This window comes from Sminthopsis crassicaudata, chromosome 2 (genome assembly GCF_048593235.1).
Source record: "Sminthopsis crassicaudata isolate SCR6 chromosome 2, ASM4859323v1, whole genome shotgun sequence".
NCBI lineage: Eukaryota > Metazoa > Chordata > Mammalia > Dasyuromorphia > Dasyuridae > Sminthopsis > Sminthopsis crassicaudata.
The window spans coordinates 509978194-509994823 of NC_133618.1; the positions used below are offsets into that span (position 1 = coordinate 509978194).

Below are 16630 nucleotides of genomic sequence, written 5' to 3' on the forward strand. Positions count from 1 at the left end.
TATAAAATAAACCCACATAAATCATCAGTTGTTTTTTTTTTTAATGTTACCAACAAACCCAACAGCAAGAAATAGAGAAATCCAATTTAAAATTATTGTAGGCAGTATAATATGTCTGGAAGTCTTATCTGCCAAGACAAATCCATGTGAACATAATTAGAAAACACTTTTCACATGAATAAAATTAAATCTAAACAGTTAGAAGAAGATAAATTGCTAATGGGTAGGATGAGCTAATATGGCAAAAATGGTAGTTTTACCTAATCAATGTATTCAGTGCCATACCAATCAAATGGCCAAAGAATTACTTTATAGAGCTAGAAGAAATAACAAAATTCATCAACAAAAAGTCAAGAAATCAAAACACACACACACACACACACACACACACACACACACACACACGTCTTTTTCTGTCCCTGCTGACTATTCTGCTCCATAACTTGACTTGCTATTACTTAACATCTCCACACCCTTATATAACACTCCATCAAGAATTCCCTCCCTTATCTTCTTACCTCACCCTTTGCTTCCCCATCTGCCCATCCCTCCCCTTTTATTTTTTTATAGATTTTGGAGGATGCTATACCCTTCATGGTATATATGTAATGTTGCCTATTAAACCCATTTCTTATGTGAATAGGTTTTCAGAATTATGAGCCCTCTTACCCCTCTCATGCCTCTGTGTTCTTCCTGTGCACCTCATTTGTATAATGATTACTATTTTTACCTTAACTTTGCCAATCTTTTGAGCTACCCTATCTTGATGTGAATCTTAAACCTATAATATATATTTCCAATGTTAAAAAAAATTGTCTATGTTTAAACATTTTGAGTTCCTTAAAAATGATCTTTGATATTGGCTTTTATATGTTAAATTTCCTATTTAAAGTTCAGGTTTGATTGATATAAAGTTCTGAAAATCTGCCAAGTTTGTTGAAAATTCATTTTTTCCTCACTCAAAATTATAGATAAATTTGCTGGATATGATGTTTTTGGCTGCAGGCCAAGTTCTTTTGATTGTAGAGATGATTCCAGGACCTGTGGTTTTTTATTGTTTGTAGCTGCTGATAAGTTCTGTATAACTTTAATTGTAACTCCAACATATTTGAATTTTTTTTTTCTTGCAAAATTTTCTCTTTGATCTGGGGTATTAAAATTTGATAGTAACAGTCCTGTGTGTTAAAAGGATCTCTTTGAAGTGATGATTGCTGGATTTTTTTCTATTTTTACTTTCCCTTCATGTTCTATCACTCCAGGATAATTTTCTAGGATTATTTCTTGCATTATTGTGTCAAGGTTCTCTTTTTGGTCACAACTTTCAGGCAGTCCAATTATTCTCTTGATTTGTTCTCCAGATCTGTCATTTCTCATGTTTCACAATCTATTTTCTCATTTTTTATAATCTATTTTGTTATTTGTTGGTCAGCTTTACTGGCTTTCTCTTGCCCAATTCTAATTTCCTTTTTTCCCCCCCCTGAGGCAATTGGGGTTAAGTGACTTGCCCAGGGTCAACTAGGAAGTATTAAGTATGTAAAGTCAAATTTGAATTCAGATCCTCCTGACTTCAAGGCTGGTATTCTATCCACTGTGCCACCTAGCTGTCCCCCAATTCTAATTTTCAAAGAATTACTTTCATCTTTGAGACTCAATTTCCTTTTCTAGTTAGTTGGTTAACTTTTTTTTTTTTTCATAATCTTGTTTTTCTTAGATGGTTTTTATTTTTTATTTTTTAAGTTTTTCTTTATCTCATTTGGTTTTAAATTTTTTTTTTGATTTCTTCTAGAAATTCTGGATTACTCTTTGGGGTAGAAGCTTTTTTTTTTTTTTTTAAGCTAAAGTGTTCTCCTCTGAAAAACCCTTTCTTACCTCTTCCCATAATATGTTTCAATGGTGGGGTTCTTTCTTTGCCAGTTTATTTTTGTTAATGGAGAGCTATTAGTACAAATACCTCAAATCATGGGGTAGGGAAATGGTGCTTCAAGCTTCCTTCAGCTCTCCCCTCTGACCAGGAATCCCAAACCAAGATCTCCACCCTCCTGCAAGTGCCCACAGCTAGCAGCATCCCTGCCCCACTGTACAGGGTTCCTTCTTGCCAACGGCTGTTGCTCTGTAGCACAGCAGGGCCTGTGTTCCCAATCAGCTGAAATCTTCCAGGACTCAGACCCCCGACTGCACATACAAGTGAGAGGTAAAAGTTTGCTTGTTTCCTGCTGAGGCCCCCGCTTGCCCAGGGCTCCCCACTTGCTATTTCTGTGGAACTAACCCAGAAGTATTTGCACTTCAGACAGGTTAATACCAACCTGGATTGTCTCTTCAGATTTTCTTGGGTTGGATCTGGAGGACTCCTGTTCTGCCCCAAGTCTTCTTGATTTTTTGCAGTCTATATTCACCCTGAGGAACAAATTTGTTCTATTTTGGGGGAAATTGGAGGAGCTTGAAATTTACCAACTTACTCTGCCATCTTCTCAGAATCTTCTCCCCATCAAAGGCAGTTTTCTAATAGACTTGGGATGCAAAATGTGGTTCATATCCAGAGAGAGAGCTATGGAGACTGTGGACAGAAATATTGGTGGCTTTTTCTTTATTGTGGTTTTTTTTCTTTTGGTCTGATTTTTCTTGTACAACATGACAAATATGGAAATATGTTTTAAAAGATTGCACGTGTTTAGCATATATCAGTGTTTGCTGTCTTGGGGAAAAGCAAGGTAAAGTAGAAGGGAGAAAAATTTTAAGTCTAGAGTCATGCAAGATGAGCTGTTAGGATAGGGATAATTTGCGATTTGTACTTCACTGCAATTGATTATACATTTGCACAAATAAAATCAGTAGAGGTGCTAGAATAATAAAAGAAATTATCAGAAGAAAAGTATTTGAAACGGACAACTGTGATAAAAGCCTAATGGTTAAAATGTACAGCATATGAACAATCTTCCAAGGATGACATGTGAATGATTAAATGCCAGTAAAAAAAAAAATCTCAAATCCCTGATGAGAAACACAAATTAAAGGAACCCTGAAGTATCACCTCAACATCCTTCAATTGACAGATAATAAGTATTGGAGTTTCAGTGGATCTGAATTGATTTGACCATTCTAACAATTTGAAACTATGCTAGAAAAGTTGGGTATACACCGTAAGGGAAGTTAGTGACAGAGTGAAAACTCAGGCCTTTAACAAAATAATCATAACAAAACCTTTTGTAGTTTCACAAAAGAACCTAAGGAATTAGTCCTGTTAGGTTTTGACATTCAAATTAATTACATTCTGGCATAAGTGACATGTTTATTAGAAGCTGGCAAAGTTAGGAACACATTAAATGAATTCAGGTAGGGCCTTGAAGTGTGATTTCATTGATGAGGAACTCCCATATGAAATTCTCTCTACCAAAGGAAGAAATGCACACACACATGCACACACACACAAACCTACCTCTGAAAGTTAGGAATTGCCTAGAATGCAATGAAGTAAGATCAGTATGTTTCAGAGGCAAGACTTGGCACCCAAGTTTTTACTGTCTCCAAGACTAGATATTTTTCTGTGATATTATGCCATCATGTTAAATAACAGACAATAAAAAGATCTCAACAGATTACAGGGTCAATTCTAATAAGATTTAACTTAATAGGGATAAATGCAAAATTTTACATTTTTGTTAAAAAATCAATTTAATAAAAAGAAGATGGAGATTTATGGCTAACACTCTGAAAATGATCTGGGCTTTTTAGTGGATTATAAACTTTATATGAATCAACAGTGTGATATGATAATCAAAAAGTCTTTTGTGATTTTAGGCTGTGTTAAGAAAAATAAATTTTTTCAAGGATAACTTCAAGCACATAATAATGCTGTTGTGTATACTCTTGTCATGGTCAGATTATATTTGTAGTATTATATTGGTTCTACATGCCATATCTTGGTAGGCAGGACATTAACAAGCTAGAGGTTACTAGGAAGAATAGTAGTAGGGGTAAGAATGTGACATGTAAGAATTAGTTGAAGGAATTGTTGATTTTTTTTTTTTTTTTTTTTTTTTTTTTTTTTATTTTTTGTTTGAAGACCAGTAGTACAGGGGACAGGGGCATATAGTATGTAATCTTCATGAAACTTTTGAAAGATTGTTAGGGTAGCAGCATTAAACTTATTTTGTTTGCTTCCTGGTGGTGGATCTAGAGGCAGAGAGATGGATTTAAGTTTTGGTATAAAGAAAAACATTTCCATTAGACCTATTTAAGTGGAATGTGCTGTTATAGGATTTGGTGGGTTTTTTCTCACTAAAGATTTTAAAATCAATAATCAATATATCTAGCTAATTGCTTGCTATATATACTGTAGAATTTTTTTTTGCATATGCAGATTGAACTAGATGAATTTTGAAGTTGTGTATTTGAAGATTTGTGGAGAACTTGAAGACACTAGAGTCAAATCATGGTAATGTTTCAGCTTAGAAAATAGGCCTCATAGGCTAAGGAAACAGTTTTAAATTAAAATAAGAGAGATTGTAAGATAAAGTGCTTTTGGAATTAGAAAGACCGTGGTTCACATTCTGCTTTTTACACTGTTACTATGGGCAACTCATTTCTGATTTTTTGACAGTTCTTTTATGATTTCTAAGTTCCTAGGTAAGTCACTTAACCCTGTCTTAATCCTATTTTTAAAATTCCTCATTTGTAAATTGAACTGGAGAAGGAGATAGCAAATTATTCTAGTATTTTTGCCAAGAAAACACCAGATGGAAGTCATAGAGTCAGATATGCTTGAAATGACTGAAACTGTAACAGCAACAACAAAATTCACAACAATAGAGCTATAAGTTGATTGTGATCTGTAATAGTGAAGGGGATTCCCTTATAAATGGAATTAGAAGTCCTTGTTGTATAGAAATTGACAATACATAAATCAGGGTCAGGTTTATTTTGTCTATACAAAAAAATGAAGAATTACTTTTAACTCCTAAATTTTCCACATTTATTTACTTCTCAAAAGGTAATGGCTATTATTATTATTATTTTAATCAATTCTTCAACTCTGATGAGTCAAAAAGAAATAAGCTTAATTTCTAAATGCATTGGTTGATTCCAATGAAGAATAGCCTTGAATATTAAGGTTTTTTTCAATAGAAATTTCTTGTAAATCTAAATTTTCATTAGCTTGACATAGTGGATGACATGGTGGATTCTGAAGTTTGAAGATCTGAGTTTGAAAAAGTACTTTAGTTTTTTTTTTTAATTGTTTATTTTTAGTTCTGAATTCTCTTCTTTGTTATGCCTCTCCTGTACCCACTGAGAAGGCAATAAAAGCAAAATGCTTTGCAAATGTGTACAGTCTTGCAATATAAATTTTTACATTAGTCTTTTCCCCCTTCCTCCCTCCAAAAAAGACAATAAAAGAATGAGAAGAAAATATATTCTAATCTGCACTTTAAATCCATCAGTTCTCTAATTAGATATGGATAGAATGTTTCATTATGAGTCCTTTGGGATTGTGCAGAGATACTAAGTCTTTCAAAGTTGAATATCTATACAACATTACTATTACTGTAGAAAGTGTTCTCTTAGTTATGTACACTTTGTATCAGTTAATATAATTCTTCCCAGATTTTTCTGAAACCATCCCCTTCACCATTTCTTAGAGCTCAAAAGTGTTCCATTATGTTCAAATAACTTACTTAGCCCCAATTTATTAGCATCCTTTTATTTTCTAATTCTTTGTCACTGCAAAAAATGCTGCTTTAAATATTTTTGTACAAATGGGTTCTTTTCCTTTTTCATATCCTACTTTGGACACTTAATATCTATGTGATGATAGGAAAAAAGTACTCAGCTATTAACTCAATTTCCTTATTTATAAAATGGGGGCAATCTTCTGATTGCTGTCATTATTGTAATCCTTAAATGCTAAGTTATTCATCATTGTTACCATCATTATCATCAATGATTTAAAATTTTGTTGCTTTATATTTGAATGGTAAAAATACTTTTATTCTTTAAGTAATGTTATTAATGACTTGACAGTATTAAATCCACTTTTTCCCCCATGAAACCATTACTTTCTTTTTTTTTTTAAATTTTATTTATAATTTTTTTGACAGTATATATGCATAAATAATTTTTTTATAACATTATCCCTTGTATTCATTTTTCCAAATTATCCCCTCCCTCTCTCTACTCCCTCCCCTTGATGACAGGCAATCCCATACATTTTACATGTGTTACAGTATAACCTAGACACAATATATGTGTGTAAATACCATTTTCTTGTTGCACATTAAGTATTAGATTCCGAAGGTATAAGTAATCTGGGTAGATAGACAGTAGTGCTAACAATTTACATTCACTTCCCAGTGTTCCTTCTCTGGGTGTAGTTGTTTCTGTTCATCATTGATCAACTGGAAGTGAGTTGGATCTTCTTTATGTTGAGGATATCCACTTCCATCAGAATAGCATTGTTCTTCATACAGCATTGTTGTTGAAGTGTACAGCAATCTTCTGGTTCTATTCATTTCACTCAGCATCAGTTGATGTAAGGCTCTCCAAGTCTCTCTGTATTCCTCCTGCTGGTCATTTCTTACAGAAAGCATTACTTTCTAAGGTAATCAGGATCTCAGTCCTTTTTTCTTTTTAATTAATTTTTATAATTATAACATTTTCTTTGACAGTTCATATGCATAGGTAAATTTTTTTTTTTTTTTTTTTTTTTTTACAACATTATCTCTTGTACTCCCTTCTGTTCCAAGTTTTTCCCCTCCTTCCCTCCACCCCCTCCCCTAGATGGCAGGCATTCCCATACATATTAAATATCTTACAGTATATCCTAGGTACAATATATATGTGCAGAACTGAATTTTGTTTTTGTTGTTGCAAAGGAAGGATTGTATTCGGAAGGTAAAAATAATCTGGGAAGAGAAACAAAACAAAACAAAACAAAAACAATGTTCACAGTTTACACTCATTTCCCAGTGTTCCTTTTCTGGATGTAGCTGATTCTGTCCATCATTGATCAGTTGGAATTGGATTAGCTCTTCTCTATGTTGAAGATATCCACTTCCATCAGAATACATCCTCATACAGTATCATTGTTGAAGTGTAAAATGATCTTCTGGTTCTGCTCGTTTCACTTAGCATCAATTGATGTAAGTCTCTCCAAGCCTCTCTGTATTCCTCCTGTTGGTCATTTCTTACAGAACAATAATATTCCATAACATTCATATACCATAATTTATCCAACCATTCTCCAATTGATGGACATCCATTCATTTTCCAGTTTCTAGCCACTACAAAAAGGGCTGCCACAAACATTTTGGCCTTTCCCTTCTTTAGTATTTCCTTGGGATGTAAGCCCAGTAGTAGCACTGCTGGGTCAAAGGGTATGCACATATTGATAACTTTTTGGGCATAATTCCAGATTGCTCTCCAGAATGGTTGGATTCTTTCACAACTCCACCAACAGTGCATCAGTATCCCAGTTTTCCCACAGCCCCTCCAACATTCATCGTTATTTGTTCCTGTCATCTTAGCCAATCTGACAGGTGTGTAATGATATCTCAGAGTTGTCTTAATTTGCATTTCTCTGATCAATAGTGATTTGGAACACTTTCATATGAGTGGAAATAGTTTTAATTTTATCATCTGAAAATTTTCTGTTCATATCCTTTGACCATTTATCAATTGGAGAATGGCTTGATTTCTTATAAATTAAAGTCAATTCTCTGTATATTTTGGAGATGAGGCCTTTATCAGAACCTTTAAATGTAAAAATGTTTTCCCAATTTGTTACTTCCCTTCTAATCTTGTTTGCCTTAGTTTTGTTAGTACAAAACCTTTTTAATTTGATGTAATCAAAATTTTCTATTTTGTGATCAATAATGGTCTCTAGTTCTCCCTTATACACAAACTCCTTCCTCCTCCACAAGTCCGAGAGGTAAACCATCCCATGTTCCTCCAATTTATTTATGATTTTGTTCTTTATGCCTAAATCTTGGACCCATTTTGATCTAATCTTAGTATGTGGTGTTAAATGTGGGTCCATGCCTAGTTTTTGCCATACTAATTACCAGTTTTCCCAGCAGTTTTTGTCAAATAATGAATTCTTATCCCAAAAGTTGGGATCTTTGGGTTTGTCAAACACTAGATTGCTATTTTTATTCACTATCTTGCCCTGTGAACCTAACCTATTCCACTGATCAATTAGTCTATTTCTTAGCCAATACCAAATGGTTTTGGTGACTGTTGCTTTATAATATGGTTCTAGATCAGGTACAGCTACATCACCTTCATTTAATTTTTTTTTTTCATTACTTCCCTTGAAATTCTCGACCTTTTGTTGTTCCATATGAATTCTGTTGTTATTTTTTCTAGGTCATTAAAATAGTTTCTTGGGAGTCTGATTGGTATAGCATTAAATAAATAGATTAGTTTAGGGAGTATTGTCATCTTAATTATATTTGTTAGGCCTATCCAAGAGCACTGAATGTCTTTCCAATTATTTAAATCTGACTTAATTTTTGTGGCAAGTGTTTTATAATTTTGCTCATATAATTCCTGACTTTCCTTTGGTAGGTATATTCCCAAATATTTTATACTATCGACAGTTATTTTAAATGGAATTTCTCTTTGTATCTCTTGCCAGGATCTCAGTCCTACAAAAATTGAGACCTTATTGTTGGAGAAAAAAAGTTTCCTTTCTATAGATAGGCTTTTGATACTGGCTGCACTTAAAATCTAACACCATTTTTGAGACCACTTTTCTTGTACTGCTGCTTATGTTGTTATTCCCTTACTCCCTTGAAGTAATTTTACTTCATAAAGGGACAACAAAAGTGATGTCAACTTGAAATATAACCTAAATACTGTAAAACATTAAAGATATGTTTATTTAAGGTAATAATGTCAGGCAGCTGGGTGGCGCAATGGATAGAGCACCAGCCCTGAAGTCAGGAGGACCTGAGTTCAAATATGACCTCAGACACTTAACACTTCTTAGCTGTGTGACCCCAGGCAAATCACTTAAGCCCCAATTGCTTCCAAAAACAAAAAACAACGCCCCCCCCCCCCCAAAAAAAAAACAACAGAAAACAAATGCAAAGTAATGTAATAATGTCATGAGTTATAATGTATTTCAGTGAAAGTAAGGCACATCAAAATATACAGAAATAATGCTACTAAGTACAATATAGTGTAGCAAAAATTCAATCTTGTGAAATAGGCAAAAATGGTTCTTAAGATTTTACTTTAATTGTGCAGCTAAATGGTGTAGTCAATAGAGCACTGGTTCTGGTGTCAGGAGAAAGGCCGAGTTCAAATGTGGCCTCAGACATTTAACTCTTTCTAATTGTGTGATGCTTGGGCACAGTTTCCTAGTCCCGTTTTCTTGGTGAAGATGCTGGAAAGGTTTGCCATGTCAAAGATTTGAAGTCAGGAAGAAGAATCTACCTGATTCCAGGCCCAAAAGGCTATTTACTACCACTTAGCTGCTCTAAAAATGTACTATGTAGTTTTGTACTTGTGTTGACATTGTGGATTTTAATTTTTGCCTCATGATATATGACTAGTACTTGGGATTGCCTGAAACACTTGAATTTTGGGAAAATTTGTTCTAGCTCTTTTCATTTTGTATTTTTATTTTATGCTTCTTGCATACAGCATATTTTTTCCTTACTCATTATTTTTACTTTCTTTTTATTGAATAATTTAACCTATTCACATTACGGGTTCTAATAGGTTTGTTTCTTATATCTAGTCAATTATTTCATATAATGACAAAAGTAAGGTGTCTCCTATTTATAAAACCATTGGGTAAAATTCCTTGAAAGATGTTACAATAGAGATAATCTTGATAATCAGAGATAATGAGTACTCTTGATTATTAATATCAAGTGAGGTATACAAGAAGATGTATTCTTTGCAAAGATTTTCACTACTGTTTGTGAAGGGAATCTAGTCAGATAAGAATTATTCATATACTATTTGCGAAAGACATTCTGTCAAGCCCTAGAATATTACAGAGCTATATCAGAGATTCATAATCATTCAATAACTTTGTCTAATCACACAAAAAAATCTTAAGCGAAGAATGCTTGAAGAATATTGTCCACAGTATTATATGTGGGTGGACAACTTGTAGAGCTTGTCTGATGCATTTGGACAAACAGTGCAAGTGTACAATGAGTTGGGGCCAAAATTGTGTAGTAGAAAAGTGGGAGGCTGAATTGAAAGTTGCTAAGCTCTTTGAATAACTTCAAGCTTTGCCATGTTGACTCCTGTTCTCTTCCCCATTTGATTTTTTTATGAGGGAACATTGATTTAGTTTTTGTAATATCCAGTTTTCCTCTTTTCCATCTAATTCTTTTCATAATTCTCCTTTTGATCTTTAGTCGCTTAGAATCTTTTGTTTCTATGTGGAGCTCTTTTTGTCCTTCTTTGGCCTTGGCCTCTGTTGTGAAATTAAAAAAAAAATAATTTTGCAGCAGAAATATGGGATTATTGATTTCATTGCTTAGTTTTGTTAACCTATATTCATTTATTTTTTTTTTTTTTTATGTTTTGTTTGAAGTATTTGCTTGTCAGATCTTCACTTTATTTCTTCTTCTTTTTTTTTTTTTTTGGAAATAATTACTCAGATAGATGGATACATAATAGAGCACCTATTAAGTGCTCACTATGTCCCAAGTACTGTGCTGAGCACCTACTGATTTGGATCTATGGGTTCCACCCCATATAAAAAGTTTTTTTTTTTTTTTTTCTTTTTTTTTTCCTATGGAGGGACTTTTGAAGTTCGGTTTTTTTTACTCACTACATTATTGGTAAATTATTTAATTTGAAAAGTCTACAAATCAAGACTAAAGTAGAGCGTTAGTGTGTCATTATTTTTTTGTTCACAGTTAATTGTATAATCAATGTGGCCTCTGAAGCTGAGATGTGACAAATTATGGATTGATTCTCTGTTGCTTGTGCTAATTTTAACCTAACAGTTAATGCCAAAAAAACACATTCTTTCCCAGGCAGCACCATCATACCATCCATACATGGATATCAATTGAAGAAGTTTTGAATATTATGTGGTTAAGTTCACTTATCTTGACAGTATACTTTCTAGGATGTCCATTGATGATGAGGTTGACATATGCATTTTCAGGGTTAGCTGGCTAAAAAGACCATAGACAAGATGGGAGGGCTCTCTTGGTTGTGATTTGGCCAGTGGGAATGAATTAAAGGAAAAATAGGTAGAGAATAGGTAGAGAATCCTTTGTGGGGGAAATTCTGCTAAGAGCCATTTACTTTTCATTATCGTGCCAATCTTTTTTCTGTATTTTTCAGTAATGATGTTTAATATAATTTAGTTAAAAATTTTTAAGTATAATTTATTTTATATATTATAACATATTTATATGTATTTAGATTAATTATATTTAAAATAATTATGTATTAATATATTATTTTATATTATAATTGTATTATAATATAACATATATAGCATAATATACTATACTATGATTAATATAAATATATAATTATATTTAATATACATTTATTTTTAGAACATTAGTGAAAATAAGCATTAACTTTGTTAGCTCTAGTGTTTTTCTCAAAATCCTCTTTGTAAGAAAATCATTAAAAAACCCAATTATATTTTATGCTATTAGTCACTTAAAACTATAATTATAATTCCATGATTGAAGTATTGTTAACTGATACTTTTACTTCATTTGTTTTGAATGAGCAGATATATGAGATTTTTCTTATTTGTTTATTGTATACATTTACCTTTTCATTATTTTCCTTGTTTCAGATAATATTCCAGAAGATCTAAAAGACCCATTTTACATAGATCAGTATGAACAGGAGCATATTAAACCACCTGTTATCAAGCTTTTGCTGTCCAGTGAGTTATATTGTCGGGTTTGTAGCCTTATTTTGAAAGGTGACCAGGTAGCAGCTTTAAAGGGACATCAATCTGTTGTTCAAGCTTTGTCGCGGAAAGGAATTTATGTAATAGAGAGTGATGACACACCAGTGACTGAATCTGACCTCAGTTGTGCACCTATAAAAATGGTGAGTAGTAGCAGGATTTAGAACATTTTTTTGAATTTAGGCTATTGTGTGTTTTTAGGGGATAATAAATATTCCCTTGGGCTATGGTGATCTGAATTGAAATGCACTGAATTTTTCTCTTTAATATTTTGATCTCTTAAAACAGGATTGACTTTTACATCGCATACCTGCATTGTGCAGCTGCCTCTGCATATTTTGGCTAAGTGAATAAAAAGTAATTTAGTTAAGTCAGCAGCTCATCAGCAACTTCCAAAATTCAAGTAAAATGTAATGTAAACATTAAATAAGTATTAAATAAGATATTAGAAATTTGGATTTGCACAAAAAAGTTTTTTTTTAGTAAGTTTAAAATTAAAGGTTGGGTATTCCTTTTCACATAATAGAAAAACGGCAGTGATTCATTTTAAGCCTTTTTTTATCTTGGTGGTGAATGCTGTGTAAGAAAGTTCAAGAAAGATGTGATTTACTTTAGGCACATTAAATCAAGCAGGTTTGAGGCAAACATCTTAGAAATGTGCTTTCGTTGACTACCAGTTTGTCAAATGGATGTATTTTTGAAGTACTTTTTATTCTAAAGGAAATCATTATACTAATCCACTGTTACTTTCCCTTTGTGCTCAGCAAAAATAATCATGATTGCGACAATGCTTGGCTCCACTTGAATGTTTGTGTTACATTTTTTTACTTTTGAATATATTGGTGATTTTCTTGTCTACAAATTTTGTGGATAATTGTTTGGTCCCTGGTATTTTGTAAACGTGTGTGATATAATTTTTAAAAAGGTTAGCATGGTCATATACTCGGTATCTTCTACATGAGCATGCCTCCTTTATTTTTAATAAGCCTGTAGCCTAAAATTTCAAACAAAACAGGATAGAAGAAATATGAGCATAGCATTTTTAAGCAGAAAGATTCAAATTCTTTTGTCACAATTCTGAATTTGAGAAAGTGCTAGATTGGGAGCACCATAAGAGATTTGTAGTTTTGAATGAGATTGTGACTACCTATTCTATGCATATTTATTTCCTAGAGTTCACATATGGCTATGATTGATGCTTTAATGACGGCTTACACTATAGAAATGATCAGCATTGAAAAAGTAGTTGCCAGTGTCAAACGCTTTTCTACATTCAGTGCCTCAAAAGAACTTCCTTATGATCTGGAGGATGCTATGGTTTTTTGGATTAATAAGGTGAGAATTTTAAAGCCATTTTAATGTCTCTAGGTAATTAGAATGTTTTCATTGAATTGAGAGCCAGTTGTTAAGGTAAATAATGGTTATTTAAAATAAGGGAACTAGAACTAAATATGTCCTCCTTTGTGGGGGAGGAGAAAAACCCTTTATCCTGATAACCTTACTTCTTAACTATATGTATTTTAGAATTAGTAGTATTAATTAATTGTTGCTGTATAATGTATAAATAGAATTTATTACACTATACTAAGGGACAAAAATTTACTTTTTATCTTTAAAGGAAAATTGTCACTCACTCTTAATGATCCCCTTGACTGTAAAATTATTCAATAAATAGTACTTGGGTTTAAGAGCTGTCTATTAAGAATAAATGAAATGTTAAATTCTAGATATCTCTGGGTAAGCAAACAAAATACTGATTATAGCATCTGAAAGGCATTTGGATATTATATATTTTCCTTTCACTATTTTAGGTAAATCTGAAAATGAGGGAGATAACAGAGAAAGAGGTAAAATTAAAGCAACAGCTATTAGAGAGCCCTGCTCATCAAAAGGTAATAAAAGGCTATATTTAACTTCTGGAAACTTTTTGGTTTGGAATCATTGTCAAATACAATTTAATGCAGCCCCAAATGAAAAACCTTTAATCTTTCTGATAGTGGCTACTTGTCTACTATTTGCTTCAGCTCACTAAATACAAGCTGTTGAAATTGCTGAATTCAGAGAAATTCAATAAAGAATTAAGGGTCCATTACATGCAGTAAACTAGAGGTAAAAAGGTAGAAATGATATAAATTCTGTCTTATAAAGCTTTCAACCTTTTGGGGGAAGAGATACATCCACAAGTAACTGATAAAATGAAGATTGTGGTAAATGGAAAGGAGAGGTCAAATAAATTATGATAAATTAGAGGATGCAGATATTTATTTTAATTGTTTATGTGCATGATGAGGGGATATTAGGCAAGCTTTGTGGAGGATATAGTACCTGAACTGTGGACTTCTAAGAAAGGAAGGAGGGAATATGGGGATGGATGGTTAGAAGGGACAGAAATTTATTGTGGGAGGAAATACATTCCACATAATGCATAGTGGGAGCAAAGGCATGGAGATGGGAAAGGGTAGTAAGAGAACACGGGTTGGAATAGTAAAAAATAAAGAAGATAGATTGAAGTCAGAAATTTATTGTTGAGTATTTCAGTCATGTCTGACTTTCTGACCCTGTAAACCATACTGATCATGAGTTTTTCTTGGCAAAAATACTGGAGTGGCTTGCTATTTTCTTGTTCACTTTATTAAGGCAAATAGATATTAAGTGATTTGCCCAGAATCACACAATTAAGTGTCTGAGGTTGGATTTGATCTCAAGTCTTCCTGACTCCAGGTTCAGCTCTATATCCATTAAACCACTAACCTGCTTTAATCAGAAATGAAAGGATCCTAAGTATTAGATTTAGGAGCTTAGCTTTTAGTGGGGAGTCACTTAGAATTTGTGAGTAAAGAAGTGACATGATTAAAGCAGTTAGGAGTAAGTAAGATTACATGATTAACTGTATGGAGGATAAATTAGAGATAGAGGGTGGAATGATAGTTATAATGGTCTTTATCATACATAGTTAGGTCAGAAGAGATAAAAACTTTGACCAGTATTAATAGTGGGAGTATATATTAGGGCATAGATGAAAGGTAATTGTGGAGAAAGAATCAACAGAAGTTGGTAGGTTTTTTTGGATGAGGGAATGATGAGGTTACAAGGTTTTACAAGCCTTGGTCAGAAAGGTAGAACCATAACGTAGAGTACTATGGAAGGCAAGAGGTGGGGAGAACAAAGAGTATGTGAAAATTCAGAATTTTGAGATCACTTAGAGGGAAATGGACATGTTTGACTTGTATCTCATTTTTTAATTAAACATGTATGTTTCTGTATCAGAAATTAGGCATGGGTGTGGAGGGAGGAGGTTCAAAGAGTAAGGGAGTTCTATTGAACTGAATAATACTGTATGTGACCCTACCCTTTGTTCCCTCCTCTTCTTTTCCTTATCTTCATATATTGGTTATAATGCACTTCTACACTTTGGTTATTAGAGAATGTAATGTTCTTAAAATGGAAATGTATCTCTGTTTTTCTTGTATTTAAAAAGAGTTCTTCTAAGTTAAAATATTATGCATATTGAAAGACTAAGATAAAACTATATTTAGACTGGGCTTTGCCTTTTAAATTTAAAAATTTGCTATGATAAAATAGCAATTATTGGATTTGCAAAGGCTTAAATTATTTCTTAGTTTTTAAGCTGAAGTTTTCTAATATTGCTTTTAATTCATAATAGTCTTTCAATCAAAAACTTAACAATTTTGTCTTGGTAATAGTAATATGCAAAGTGTTCCTTGCTCTTAAGTGCATTCAAATATCATTACTTGATCTGCTGATATTCCTTTCCTTTCCTACCTTCCTTTCCTTGCCTTCCTGAGCAGTCTCCTTCCAAATGGTATTGGAAATTAGTACCTGTAAGTGAACTATTTTTACACCAGTCACCATACAGATTTCCATGGCTTTTAAAATATAAATTGCTGCTTTTATTAAAAACTATTTAACAGATAAACCTATGAAATTTTGTTTACTTGTTCATAATCTGCTTTAGAGTAAAATTTAGCTTCTATAATATGAATGTCTACTGCATAAAATAATTGTATGAGTTACAAGTTATATTTTGTTTGAGAATGCTGAATTTTATATTTATGTTATTTTTTTAAGCTGTTTGTTTTTATGAACACTTTTTCAGTAACACTATAGTAATAGGCTAAATAAATCATCTGAAAATTGAAGGGATGCATATCCCTAAGCTGTAAATTGAAAAGGGTAAGATAGCAAATTGAAGAATTTTGAATTCTTCTATGTGAATTTTTTTGCTTTATAATTTGGGTTTTCTTTTTTGTAATTTTCCATATTGTTTTCCAATTTGGACTTCACTCACTGGATGTAAATAATAAATTTATTTAGTTAAAAAAATGTCATTCTTTTAAAATATTGAGTAATAAAGTAGTCATTGTTAGTTTATAGAGAAGATTTTTTTTCACTTTAGAATTTTGAAATCTTTGATTATGTCCTTAGTCCGTGTTTTAGCTTTACCATAATTTGTCTTTTAAGATTTGATAACTACGGATTCACTTTTGCCAACATGCTAGAAATAGCTAGCAATTACTTATGGCATTTCTGTGAGAAAATTTATTTTTTAACAATTATTGAATACACAACATATGTAGAACGCAGTGGATCTTAAAAATATGACTTTTAAGTTCTAGAATATCAGAGTTGGAGGGGACCTTCTATCTCAGAACAACTTTCTCTATCCTTTGATGAAGCCATTGACTACTTCCTGAGATATCC

General features: G+C 32.5%; 1 protein-coding gene across 4 annotated transcripts in view; it reads left to right on the top strand.

The window, feature by feature from the left end:
- CAMSAP1 (calmodulin regulated spectrin associated protein 1) overlaps nt 1-16630 on the top strand; it is a 68839-nt gene that overhangs the window by 21689 nt on the left and 30520 nt on the right. For 2 of the 4 annotated variants that reach the window (XM_074294120.1, XM_074294118.1), the window contains exons 3-6: nt 11789-12051; nt 13082-13243; nt 13720-13800; nt 15718-15750. In XM_074294120.1, coding sequence (XP_074150221.1) covers nt 11789-12051; nt 13082-13243; nt 13720-13800; nt 15718-15750 — 539 coding nt within the window. Of the gene's footprint in view, nt 1-11788; nt 12052-12196; nt 12319-13081; nt 13244-13719; nt 13801-15717; nt 15751-16630 lie in introns of those variants that run through there. The other 2 variants (XM_074294121.1, XM_074294119.1) reach the window with 2 other exon arrangements.